This window comes from Hyperolius riggenbachi, chromosome 4 (genome assembly GCF_040937935.1).
Source record: "Hyperolius riggenbachi isolate aHypRig1 chromosome 4, aHypRig1.pri, whole genome shotgun sequence".
NCBI lineage: Eukaryota > Metazoa > Chordata > Amphibia > Anura > Hyperoliidae > Hyperolius > Hyperolius riggenbachi.
The window spans coordinates 490,172,511-490,186,929 of record NC_090649.1 but is presented as its reverse complement, the minus strand read 5'-3'; the positions used below and the strand labels follow the sequence as shown (position 1 = coordinate 490,186,929).

Here is a 14,419-nt window from a genome sequence, read left to right as displayed (position 1 = left end):
ATTTAATTAACTATGCTTTCTTAAAACAGAAAGAATTTGCGATAATTCAGGTTGGAGTGAGCTTGAGATGTCTCCCAGTGCATCACTGCTGAATATATGCTTCTAAGGGCAACAATGGTTCATTTGCATATATTCAGCAGTGATGCACTGGGAGACATCTCAAAGCTCACTCCAACCTGAATTATCGCAAATTCTTTCTGTTTTAAGAAAGCAAACTTTTTTGTTTTTCTTAACATCTTAGTAAGGGGGCTTTTAGGACCATTGTAGTCCCTTACACACTCCAATGAGTTCTGGGTCACCACGAGCTTGCTGGTTAGTCTGTACCTCTCGGTGTTACAAGCCCTACTGCATAAAGCCACATTAATCCATGCTATGCACCGATGAGGATCAAACAACCCAAAACAGTCTGTATGCATGTTGGATTATTCTGGCTCTGTACAGATTAACAAGCTGACACATCATTGCATTCCAGCGGTTGTGGAGGTGTGTTTAGCTTCTAAGGGTACAATGGTTAATTTGCATATATTCAGCAGTGGTGCCTGGGAGACATCTCGAGCTCACTCCAATCTGAATTATCGCAAATTCTTTCTGTTTTAAGAAAGCAAACTTTTGGTTTCCTTAGCATTTTAGTAAGGGGACTATTAGGACCATTGTAGTCCCTTACACACTCCAATGAGTTCTGGGTCACCATGAGCTTGCTGGTTAGTCTGTACCCCTTAATTAACTATCTGACTGTCTTTATGGCTTTCTGAGCATGCCCAGAGAATCAGATTGTTTGTGCTCTGTAACAGCTACATAGGAAAAAATTATAATTTATAGTGCTTTTTAGGCCCCGTTCCCATTGGCATAAAAAACGGTGTAGCGGACCGTAACGAATGTCAACAGATCCTATGTCAGTCGATAGGATCCAGTCACATTTCTACTTTGGCATGGATCCATTTGATGCTTTCCACTGAACACAGTGCAAGTTTAGGGCAGCCGTGATTTTTATGGATCGATGGATGCGTTGCATTGACCACAAGCTGACAGAACGGAGAGACACGAATCAAGAATGAATGCCCAATAAAACCTGATTCTTTCATGGATCATTTTTATTTGATCCATCTTGCGAGGACCAGCCCTTTTCTGAGGCAGGGAACACACTTGTCTTTCAGTTTTCTGCGCACATTTTCTGCACACCGAGAGTGTTTCTGTCGTTTTTTCACAGCAGCTAATGTAATTGATGCAGAAAACTGACAAAATGTGCAGAATCATCAGGCAGAATGTCAGTTTTTTTTCTATGCGCGAAAAATACATTAAGTGCGTACTAGCCCATAGATTAACATGAGTTCTCAGTTTTTCTGTGCAGAAAACGCGTACGGAAACAGTCAAGTGTGTTCCCTGCCTGAAACAAATGTACGTTTTATAAATTGGCATATACATTACATGCATTTTAATTATTATTTTGTCATGAAATCGATCCTTTCTGGTTAAGCGACTGATTGAGGTTGGGCAGCTGATGGCAGTGCTCTGGCAGTGTATTGTTCTTCTGGCCATTGACTGATAACCGAATAGAATTTTTTTTTTTGCCTTCACAATACAGGATATGTGGCCATATTGATTTTTTTAAGAAGTAAAAAAAAAAAAAAAAGTTACATCCATATCCTCATTTAAAGGACAGCTGAAGTGAGAAGACTAGGGAGGCTGCCATATTTATTTCCTTTTAAACAATACCGGTTGCCTGGCAGCCTTGCTGATCTATTTGGCTGTAGTAGTGTCTGAATAACACCAGAAACAAGCATGCAGCTAATCTTGTCAGATCTGACTATGATGTCTGAAACACCTGATCTGCTGCATGCTTGTTCAGGGGCTATGGCTAATAGTATTAGAGGCAGAGGATCAGCAGGGCTGCCAGGCAACTGGTATTGCTATAAAGGAAATAAATATGGCAGCCTCCATATACCTCTCTCTTCAGTTCCCCTTTAACTTTACACATCCATGTGTACAACATGTATTTTTTTGTAGTTATTCCTCTTACTATATCTTTGCAAGGCTCTATTGGGGTTTGGAGCACTTAAAGTGAATGTTTACCGTTTTAAAAAATAAAAAAGTCAGATACTCCCCTAAGGAGAGGGAAGGCTCGGTCCTAGTGAGCCTTCCCTCTCCTCTCCCGGTGCCCGGTCCCGCGCAGGATCCCCCGTGGCAGTATTCGACCAGTTCGGTCAAATACTGCCACTTCCGCATGCCTTCGGGAGCTTTCGGAAACCTTCGGGAGCACTCAGGCTCCCGATGACGCGGCCGCTCCATACTACGCATGCGCGAGCGCCCTCTATGACGCACTCGCGCGTGTGCGTAGTATGGAGCGGCCCGTCTTCGGAAGCCCGAGTGCTCCCGGAGACCCCCGAAGTCCCTGCGGCGGCGGACGCGAACGGAGGAGCCAGCGCAGCACCGAGGGCACCGGGAGAGGAGAGGGAAGGCTCATTAGGTCTGAGCCTTCCCTCTCCTTAGGTGAGTATCTGACTTTTTTTTTATTTTTGTAGCGGTACCCATTGGCTTTAAAAGGAACCTGAACTGAGGGATATGAAGGTTGGCAACCGCATTAAAAAAAAAGGAAGCAAATACTTACCTAAGGAGAGGGAAAGCTCTGGGTCATATAGAGCCTTCCGTCTCCTCTCTCGGTGCCCTCTATCCTGTGCTCCCCCCCCCCCTCCCCCGTTTCAATCCCCCACCTAAAGGGTATTTGGAAGTCTGCAGGAGCCGTGTCCTCCAGAAGACATGCGGCTCCATACTGCACAGGCGTGAGCGTGCAAGAGAGCGTGCTTGTGCAGGTGCAGTACAGGGCCGCCCTTCTTCAGGAGCACTCGGGCTCCCTGAAGACTTCTGAAGCCTCCTTCGGCCGGGTAAAGCAGTATATGACTAAATTAGTCAAATACTGCTACTGGGCGAGCCAGCACTGGAACGAGGGGACCAGGAGAGGAGCCGGAAGGCTCTATAGGACCCAGAGCCTTCCCTCTCCTTGGGTAAGTATCTGTCTCATTTTTTTTAAATGCGGTTCCCATTCACTTTAAACAGTACCAGTTGCCTGGCTGTCCTGCTGATCTATTTGGCTGCAGTAGTGTCTGGATCACACGCCTGAAACAAGCATGCAGCTAATCTTGTCAGATTTTTGAGAGTCTATAAGTATTAGAGGCAGAGGCAGAAATGTAAATAAATATACCAGCCTCCATATACCACTTACTTGCAGCTTATGCACTTATAGCGGATCCGAGATGAAAAACTAAGTATAACAAGTAACTTGTCTATACAGTTTATCTAACGTTTATCTAACGTTTAGATAGTTTACACAGCAAATCTAGCTGCAAACAGCTTCAACAGTTTATGATTATTTTTTCCTGTGATACGAGGGCAGCCATGTTCTGTTTGTCACAGGCTGAGGGCTGGAGATCCTATCAGCTTGCCTGTGTGTAAATTCAGTCCCCTCTCCTCCTCCCTCCTCCCCTCTGCCTCTAAAATCAATGGCTAGTAACCTCCTGCCCAGACTGAGCTCCCATAAGCCCTTGCTACGCTGCCAAGGCCCTGTGAAAAGATGTGGGCGAGGCTTGATTAGTTTATTGGGAATTAGAGTATTACAACCATAAAAAAAGTATTTGGCTTGAGGAATGCCCTATAAACTATATGTAAGGAACACAATTATGCAATGAGTAAAAGTTTTTATCTCGGATCCACTTTAAACTTGCTCAAATTCCTTGATGTGTATAGCAATGTTGGTCACTAGAGGGCAGTGTTACCCTAGAAAATAGCTACGTTTGAGTTCCTGTTTGTTTCTTGCTTATCATTGCAGATGTGTGTTCTGGGTATTAAGGTTACCTCTAGTCATTTTTGCGGCCGATCCGTTTTGATAATTATTGAATGAAAACCTGTGCCGCCGCAAAAAGCACGCCCAATCTTCGGGCGAATGTATTGAACATGCTGGGAAATCTCAGGCCAGCGTGGTTGGTCAGGTGCACGGCGGTAACGGTGTGCAATATTGCGGCGATCAACGAACGCAAAACAGGGAAGCTGTAGATTTTTTGTTTTCTGTTAGCTCTGTTACTTGGCTTTCTCCTCTCCCAGCCTGTTCTACAACCCTAATTCGTTATCCGTGTGATATACAGGGAGCCATGGATTCCAGTGCTAGGTACACACCATGCAATTTTCTGACACATTTATTGTCAGATCGATTTATTTCCTGCATGTCTGATCTTATTCCCAATCGATTTTTCAATCGATTTTCTGTTAACTTCTATGAAAAATCATTTGAAAATCCGGTTGGACATGTTGCAAATAATCGATTTGACAGTAAATCTGTCAGAAAATTGCATCATGTGTACCAGGCTTTCGGGCCCATTTCCACTGATTGCTAGTTTGCATTAGTACTGAAAGCAATGCAATTTGCAAATGGAATAGTTTCCCTTGAATGCAAATTTGTGTAGTCCGTTCAGATCCCCCCTAAGGGCCCGTTTCCACTTGTGCGTTGCGATACCGTAGCTGAAAAAGCATCAACGAATGCGCATGCGGGTGCGGATTCGTTCACGTTTCCATGCATTTTTTACGTGATTTTGCTCGGTTTGCGCTATGCGATTTTAACCATGTCAATGCCGGTAAGCATTGACATGGGTTTTTAAGCGAAAACACATGGAAAACCACAAGACAGAAACGCTTGTGGTTTTCCTATTAAACTACATTACTGGCGATTCGCCTGCGGGTGTGCGGCATGCGAATTCTGACTGCTCCGCCCTGCAGATTTTTTCTGCACAGCAGACTGCACAGAATTCCTGACAAGTGAAAACAGCCCAATCCACTTGTACTGGTTATGCGAATCTGCATGCAGAAAACACATGCAGATTCGCTCTAGTGGAAACGGCCCTTAACCTCCTTGGCGGTAACCCCTTGTGTGACACGGGGTAAGCCGCCGGAGGGTGCCGCTCAGGCCCTGCTGGGCCGATTTACATAATTTTTTTTTTGCATTTTTTTTTTGCTGGAGCAGCTAGCACTTTGCTAGCTGCGCCAGCACCCCGATCGCCGCCGCCCATCGCCGCTATCCGATGCGGCGCGCGCCCCCCCCCCAGACCCCGTGCGCTGCCTGGCCAATCAGTGCCAGGCAGCGCCGAGGGGTGGATCGGGACTCCCAATGATGTCCCGACGTCGGTGATGTCATCCCGCCCCGTCGCCATGGCGACGGGGGAAGCCCTCCAGGAAATCCCGTTCTTTGAACGGGATTTCCTGATCGGAGATCGCCGAAGGTGATCGAAGTGGGCGGGGGGATGCCGCTGAGCCCTGGGTTCGCTACATGATTAAAAAAATAAATAAATAAATAAAAAAAAAACTGCTGCGCTTCCCCCTGGTGGAATTTTTCATACCGCCAGGGTGGTTAAAGTCATACAGGTTGCTGCAGATTTTGCACACTAAGAATCCCTCTCCTATGGAATGACCGTCATTGCTAGAAACGTGCGGAAATTTGCATAAAATAACGTAAAAATTATATAAACTCATGCAAAATGTAATACCCTTGTGGAAATCGGCCTTTAACCACTTAACGACCGCCCCCAGCCGATGGGCGGCGGCAAAGACCGGTCCCAAACGACCGCAATACGCCCATCGGCGGGGGCGGCTGCGGGAGTGGCTATGCGGCGATCGCGTCATTCGTGACGCGATCAGCCGCCGGGGACTGGCTCCGCCCCCCGTTCGCCGTAACCCGCCGGCCGTTCGGAAGCGCCGGCGGGTTACTGGCATCCGGATCGCCGCTGCAACAGTGTATAATAGGCTTTGTAATGTATACAAAGCCTATTATACTGGCTGCCTCCTGCCCTGGTGGTCCCAGTGTCCGAGGGACCACCAGGGCAGGCTGCAGCCACCCTAGTCTGCACCCAAGCACACTGATTTCCCCCCCCCTGCCCCCTGATCGCCCACAGCACCCCTCAGACCCCCCCCTGCCCACCCCCCAGACCACTGTTTGCACCCAGTCACCCCCCTAATCACCCATCAATCACTCCCTGTCACTATCTGTCAACGCTATTTTTTTTTTAAGTCCCTAATCTGCCCCCTACTCCCTCCTGATCACCCCCCCACCCCTCAGATTCTCCCCAGACCCCCCCCCAGACCCCCCCCCCGTGTACTGTATGCATCTATCCCCCCTGATCACCTGTCAATCACCTGTCAATCACCTGTCAATCACCTGTCAATCACCCGTCAATCACCCCCTGTCACTGCCACCCATCAATCAGCCCCTGATCTGCCCCTTGCGGGCAATCTGATCACCCCCCCACACCAATAGATCGCCCGCAGATCCGACATCAGATCACCTCCCAAATCCATTGTTTACATCTATTCTCTCCTCTAAACACCCACTAATTACCCATCAATCACCCCCTATCACCACCTGTCACTGTTACCCATCAGATTAGACCCTAATCTGCCCCTTGCGGGCACCCAATCACCTGCCCACACGCTCAGATTGCCCTCAGACCCCCCCCCCCTTATCAATTCGCCCGTGCAATATTTACATCTGTTCTCCCCTGTAATAACCCACTGATTACCTGTCAATCACCCATCAATCACCCCCTGTCACTGCCACCCATCAATCACCCCCTGTCACTGCCACCCATCAATCAGCCCCTAACCTGCCCCTTGCGGGCAATCTGATCACCCACCCACACCAATAGATCGCCCGCAGATCCGACATCAGATCACCTCCCAAATCCATTGTTTACATCTATTCTCTCCTCTAAACACCCACTAATTACCCATCAATCACCCCCTATCACCACCTGTCACTGTTACCCATCAGATTAGACCCTAATCTGCCCCTTGCGGGCACCCAATCACCTGCCCACACGCTCAGATTGCCCTCAGACCCCCCCCCCCCTTATCAATTCGCCCGTGCAATATTTACATCTGTTCTCCCCTGTAATAACCCACTGATTACCTGTCAATCACCCATCAATCACCCCCTGTCACTGCCACCCATCAATCACCCCCTGTCACTGCCACCCATCAATCAGCCCCTAACCTGCCCCTTGCGGGCAATCTGATCACCCACCCACACCAATAGATCGCCCGCAGATCCGACATCAGATCACCTCCCAAATCCATTGTTTACATCTATTCTCTCCTCTAAACACCCACTAATTACCCATCAATCACCCCCTATCACCACCTGTCACTGTTACCCATCAGATTAGACCCTAATCTGCCCCTTGCGGGCACCCAATCACCCGCCCACACCTCAGAACGCCCTCAGACCCCAGCCCTGATCACCTCGCCAGTGCATTGCTTGCATCTATTTCCCCCCTCTAATCACACCTTGAGACACCCATCAATCACCTCCTGTCACCCCCTAGCACACCTACCCATCAGATCAGGCCCTAATTTGCCCCGTGTGGGCTCCTGATCACTCGGCCAAACCCTCAGATCCCCCTCAGACCCCCTTCCGATCACCTCCCCAGTGCATTGATTGCATCTATTTTCCCCTCTAACCGCCCCCTGAGACACCCATCAATCACCTCCTGTCACCCCCCTAGCACTCCTATCCATCAGATCAGGCCCAATACATCCTGTCATCTAAGAGGCCACCCTGCTTATGACCGATTCCACAAAATTTGCGCCCTCATAGACCACCTGTCATCAAAATTTGCAGATGCTTATACCCCTGAACAGTCATTTTGAGAAATTTGGTTTCCAGACTACTCACAGTTTTGGGCCCGTAAAATGCCAGGGCAGTATAGGAACCCCACAAGTGACCCCATTTTAGAAAGAAGACACCCCAAGGTATTCTGTTAGGTGTATGATGAGTTCATAGAATATTTTATTTTTTGTCAAAAGTTAGCGGAAATTGGATTGTTATTGTTTTTTTCACAAAGTGTCATTTTTCACTAACTTGTGAGAAAAAATAAAATCTTCTATGAACTCACCATACCCCTAACGGAATACCTTGGGGTGTCTTCTTTCTAAAATGGGGTCACTTGTGGGGTTCCTATACTGCCCTGGCATTTTAGGGGCCCTAAACCGTGAGGAGTAGTCTAGAAAACAAATGCCTCAAAATGACCTGTGAATAGGACGTTGGGCCCCTTAGCGCACCTAGGCTGCAAAAAAGTGTCACACATGTGGTATCGCCATACTCAGGAGAAGTAGTATAATGTGTTTTGTGGTGTATTTTTACACATACCCATGCTGGGTGGGAGAAATCTCTCTGTAAATGGACAATTGTGTGTAAAACAAATAAAAAAATGTGTCATTTACAGAGATATTTCTCCCACCCAGCATGGTTATATGTAAAAATACACCACAAAACACATTATACTACTTCTTCTGAGTACGGCGATACCACATGTGTGACACTTTTTTGCAGCCTAACTGTGCTAAGGGGCCCAAAGTCCAATGAGTACCTTTAGGATTTCACAGGTCATTTTGAGACATTTGGGTTCAAGACTACTCCTCACGGTTTAGGGCCCCTAAAATGCCAGGGCAGTATAGGAACCCCACAAGTGACCCCATTTTAGAAAGAAGACACCCCAAGGTATTCTTTTAGGTGTATGATGAGTTCATAGAAGATTTTATTTTTTGTCACAAGTTAGCGGAAATTGATATGTATTGTTTTTTTTTTCACAAAGTGTCATTTTCCGCTAACTTGTGACAAAAAAAAAATCTTCTATGAACTCACCATACTCCTAACAGAATACCTTGGGGTGTCTTCTTTCTAAAATGGGGTCACTTGTGGGGTTCCTATACTGCCCTGGCATTTTAGGGGCCCTAAACCGTGAGGAGTAGTCTAGAATCCAAATGCCTCAAAATGACCTGTGAATAGGACGTTAGGCCCCTTAGCGCACCTAGGTTGCAAAAAAGTGTCACACATGTGGTATCGCCGTACTCAGAAGAAGTAGTATAATGTGTTTTGGGGTGTATTTTTATACATACCCATGCTGGGTGGGAGAAATCTCTCTGTAAATGGACAATTGTGTGTAAAAAAAATCAAATAATTGTCATTTACAGAGATATTTCTCCCACCCAGCATGGGTATGTGTAAAAATACACCCCAAAACACATTATACTACTTCTCCTGAGTACGGCGGTACCACATGTGTGGCACTTTTTTGCACCCTAAGTGCGCTAAGGGGCCCAAAGTCCAATGAGTACCTTTAGGATTTCACAGGTCATTTTGCCACATTTGGTTTCAAGACTACTCCTCACGGTTTAGGGCCCCTAAAATGCCAGGGCAGTATAGGAACCCCACAAATGACTCCATTTTAGAAAGAAGACACCCCAAGGTATTCCGTTAGGAGAATGGCGAGTTCATAGAAGATTTTATTTTTTGTCACAAGTTAGCGGAAAATGACACTTTGTGAAAAAAAACAATTAAAATCAATTTCCGCTAACTTGTGACAAAAAAAAAAAATCTTCTATGAACTCACCATACATCTAACGGAATACCTTGGGGTGTCTTCTTTCTAAAATGGGGTAATTTGTGGGGTTCCTATACTGTCCTGGCATTTTAGGGGCCCTAAACCGTGAGGAGTAGTCTTGAAACGAAATTTCTCAAAATGACCTGTGAAATCCTAAAGGTACTCATTGGACTTTGGGCCCCTTAGCGCAGTTAGGGTGCAAAAAAGTGCCACACATGTGGTATCGCCGTACTCAGGAGAAGTAGTATAATGTGTTTTGGGGTGTATTTTTCCACATACCCATGCTGAGTGGGAGAAATATCTCTATAAATAGACAATTGTGTGTAAAAAAAATAAAAAAATTGTCATTTACGGAGATATTTCTCCCACCCAGCATGTGTATGTGTAAAAATACACCCCAAAACACATTATACTACTTTTCCTGAGTACGGCAATACCACATGTGTGGCACTTTTTTGCGGCCTAACTGCGCTAAGGGGCCCAAAGTCCAATGAGCATCTTTAGGCTTTACAGGGGTGCTTACAATTAGGCACCCCCCAAATGCCAGGACAGTAAACACACCCCACAAATGACCCCATTCTGGAAAGTAGACACTTCAAGGTATTCAGAGAGGAGCATAGTGAGTCCGTGGCAGATTTCATTTTTTTTTGTCGCAAGTTAGAAGAAATGGAAACTTTTTTTTTTTTTTTTTTTTTGTCACAAACTGTCATTTTCCGCTAACTTGTGACAAAAAATAAAATCTTCTATGAACTCACCATGCCTCTCACTGAATACTTTGGGATGTCTTCTTTCCAAAATGGGGTCATTTGGGGGGTATTTGTACTATCCTGGAATTTTAGCCCCTCATGAAACATGACAGGTGCGCAGAAAAGTCAGAGATGCTTGAAAATGGGAAAATTCACTTTTGGCACCATAGTTTGTAAACGCTATAACTTTTACCCAATCCAATAAATATACACTGAATGTTTTTTTTTTTATCAAAGACATGTAGCAGAATAACTTTCGCGCTCAAATGTATAGGAAATTTTACTTTATTTGAAAAATGTCAGCACAGAAAGTTAAAAAAGTCATTTTTTTGACAAAATTCATGTCTTTTTTGATGAATATAATAAAAAGTAAAACTCGCAGCAGCAATCAAATAGCATCAAAAGAAAGCTGTATTAGTGACAAGAAAAGGAGGTAAAATTCATTTAGGTGGTAGGTTGTATGACCGAGCAATAAACCGTGAAAGCTGCAGTGGTCTGAATGGAGAAAAAGGCTCTGGTCCTTAAGGGGCGAAAAGACTGTGGTCCCGAAGTGGTTAATGCGGGATTGTCACCATAAAAATCAAATTTCAACAGCAACTGGTCTGAGTGTATTAAGTGATAAAGATGCTAATCCTGCATTCAAAACTTTCAAAACTGTTTCTGCTGTTATGATTTGGAGTTGTCACATACTTTAGGGGCACTGGCCCTAGTGCCAAACAGTTGAATGCTCAGAGTTATTTATCTATAATATATTCCCCCTCTTCCATTTATTTCCCTGCCTAGCTGAACCATGATCCTCTGCTCACTTGTGTTTACAAGCAAGGCTGAGGTGACTCAGCGATTGGAGGAGCAAAAAAAAAAAATAGACAGTGCAGTTCCTAGTACACACCTCAGTGGGAGTGTCTGAAGAGTCTGGGAGGAGGGCAGCTAATGAATACACAATTAGCAAGAGAAGGGAGGGGGGGGGGGGGGGAGTCAGGGAGGATATGATGTCAGCATTAGCTTGGCAAGATGGCCACTGCCTAGAGTAGGATTCTCTGCTTTTCCTTTATAAAATTCACAGGAATCATTACGTGGATAGCACAATACATCTGTTATGTAAGTAGAAGTAGTATTTATCTACTTATATATGTGTTTTTTATTTCTAGGTTAGCATGGGTATCGCTTTAATGCGCACCTGAACTCAGAACTTCCTCTCTGCTCTAAGAGATAAGCAGCAGCATAATAACCTGTAAAGAAAAACTTTTCCTTGTTACAGCTGATAAAAATCCTGCAATCAATCTGCAGTGTGTCTACTTCCTGCTTGTATGGAAGCAGATCAAGGGTTAACATCCTGTGTTTACAAATTAGCCGAGGCTGCCGACTATTGCCAAATTCCTGTGCTGACTCAGTTAAGAGATTAAATTACACTTGTGATTACTTGAAGATGAGGGGGAATTGGGCTCTTCACTCTAAACACAAACAGGGTGGATTAATCTGTTTTGTCCTTGTGTCACTTGCATGAGTTCCGGTCCACTTTAACCACTACAGTAAAAGGGAAAAAAACACAACCAATTGTTGTTTTTTAAACAATATTTCATTTACCGGTTTCATTTTTATAAACACAACCCATATATAGAGATCATAGATCTATAAAATACAGAATTTTAACATTTTCCAAATATAACAGAGGATTTGAAAACTGTATTTTTACAAAGTTGTTAACATTTACACAGAACCCACCCTTACCCCCCCCCGTCATTCCTGGCCAATACCTCTCTCCTGATCTTATGCAATGTCCAGATTCCCCAATGTACCCAAAAGATGTTCTGTTACCTCTTTGTATATTTACAATACCTCTTTGTATATTTATATATTAGATACCTCTTTGTATATTTAAAATGTGCCATTAAATCTATTGTCAATTGTGTGTCATTTGAATAAAGCGTTTACTTTTTTGAAGAAAGATTTTGCTTTGTTTTTGTCTTTGTGGTTGATAGCATCAAATCTGTCCAGGTGATACAAATGTGTCAGTTCCTCTTTCATATCCCAAACTGTTGGGCGACTAGAATATACCGTATATACTCGCATATAAGCCGAGGTACCTACTTTTCCCTCAGAAAACAGGGAAAAGCAATTGACTCGCATATAAGCCCCCTCAACAGTAGGCAGATGTGCCCCCAGTACAAGTCAGCCCCTCTCCCCATAGCCAGATGTGCCCCAAGGTTGATACAGCTGTGTCTCAAGGCCCCACTAGATGGCGTCATGGATATAAGACACAGCGATTGCCACACAGGAAGAATCCCCGATTTTTGCACCACTGACATGTTGCTTGCACGGAGCGAAGCACTCCACAAGCCGGGGGACACAGGTAGTCTTGAGCAGCTCACTCTGCACACCATGTTGCAGGGGATGGGGGGCACGGACAAAGCAGTGAGCCAGTAACAAAACCTGCTCCACCATCTGTTCTGCTCCACTGACTCGCATATAAGGCGAGGGGGTAACTTTTCAGCACATTTTTTGTGCTAAAAAAATTAGGCTTATATGCGAGTATATACAGTATCCATTTATTGAAAATCACTTTCCAAGCTGCAATTATTACCAAATGAGCCAATTTGCTTAACTGTTTTGGTGGTTGACAACCTACTTTGAAGTTAGGTTTCATTTTAGATATCTTTTTTTAAAAGGTTGATCTAATTTTTAGATGTGGTGATTGGTAATTAGATGACCTCTTTTTAAAGCGGACCTGAACTCAGAACATCCCATCTGCTCTAAAAACAATAAGCAACAGCATAATAACCTTTACAGAAAAACATTTCTTTGTTACAGCTGGTACAAATCCTGCAATTAATCTGCAGTGTGTCTACTTACTGCTTGCATGGAAGCCGCCATAGGGTTAACATCTTGTGTTTACCAACTAGCTGCTCTGCCGCTCTGCCGAGGCAGCCAGCTGACACAGCTGAGAGATCAAATTACAACTAGTGATTAGTCACAGATGGGGAGGAATTAGACAGGTTAAACTCTTTAAATACATACAGGGTGCATTTCTGTCTGTTTTCCTTCTGTCCTGTGCAAGAGTTCAGGTCCACTTTAAGTAGTCCTCTAATAGTGTACATATTGAAGTGACATAGGTTAATGATTTAAGTATACCCTGTTAAAGTGCAGAAGACATTAGTTTCCATGCTAGTCTGATGTGATTTTTCCTTTTGTTAAAGGTCTGTTGACGCTTCAAGAGATTGAGACTGGCGTTCAGCACATCCTGGCAGACATGATTGCAAAAGACAAAGACTCGCTGGAGCACATCAGAAATCTGTAAGGAGTCACTTCCTTTCATTCACATGCCTGTAATGTCCTCCCCAGTACATACTTACAGGTTTACTCCCATGGTGATAAACCGCTATACTGTAGCTGTCAGTCACTGGTCAGACGCGCTGTGTTGCTATACGTGGGGGCGGAGGGATGAGGGAGCATATGCGTGACCTCATGCGGAGGGAGGGGAAGTAGCGTGAACACAGAGGTTGGCTGCCGCTCAGATAAGTTGATCCGCCGGGCGGCAGTCAGGGGCTACTCTACACATGCATGACTACAGCTGGCTGAGTCAGCCAATAACGACCGCCTCAGCCAACTTAAAGTGGACCCAAATTAAAAATACAAGATTTCAGAAATAACATCTATTTTCTAAATTATAATAAATAGTAGCCTTTTTTCAGCTGCATGATGACAAATATAAAATATTTTACATTTATTGGAGAAACCCCTCCCTTCCTTTCAAATTGCCGGGACAGAATCCGGCAGACTGGTGGAGTAGGTGGTGTCCAGCAAAGGAGGAATTGCTAATGGCTGCCACCTGTATAACCCTAGTTATGCAAAGAGGAGGGTGAAAAGCATGCACTGAAATGCTCATAGGCTTGAAGGAGTGTTTATTCATCTTTGTATGTGTCAGAGTGATGCAACTAAGTATTTTGAATTAAAAATTTGGGTCCGCTTTGATTCGTGTGCATGGACGTTTAGGCAGAGATTACTCTTCCAGGAATCGTGATTTTTCTGATTGTAAAATCGCAAAAGATTGCGTAATATTTGAAATGATAGGACCTTCGTTGGGAAGTTTCGATATGTGCATTTATTCTGCATGTAGGGAATTTTTTTTTATTTTTTTTATTGCTTTTTCCGCAATAATCGAAACTATCGGTCGTGCCCAGGAACGGCCGAATTCCCATCAACCAATTTGGTCAGATTTACATTATCGATCCATTTTTGGGATCGATCCCATCGATCGGA

At 44.7% G+C, this 14,419-nt stretch overlaps 1 protein-coding gene across 6 annotated transcripts in view; it reads left to right on the top strand.

Annotated features, from left to right (window-relative positions):
- Positions 1-14,419, top strand: part of SRBD1 (S1 RNA binding domain 1) — a 308,196-nt gene that overhangs the window by 45,716 nt on the left and 248,061 nt on the right. For all 6 annotated transcript variants that reach the window (XM_068233032.1, XM_068233030.1, XM_068233027.1 and 3 more), the window contains one exon: positions 13,357-13,453. In XM_068233032.1, coding sequence (XP_068089133.1) covers positions 13,357-13,453 — 97 coding nt within the window. The remainder of the gene's footprint in view (positions 1-13,356; positions 13,454-14,419) is intronic.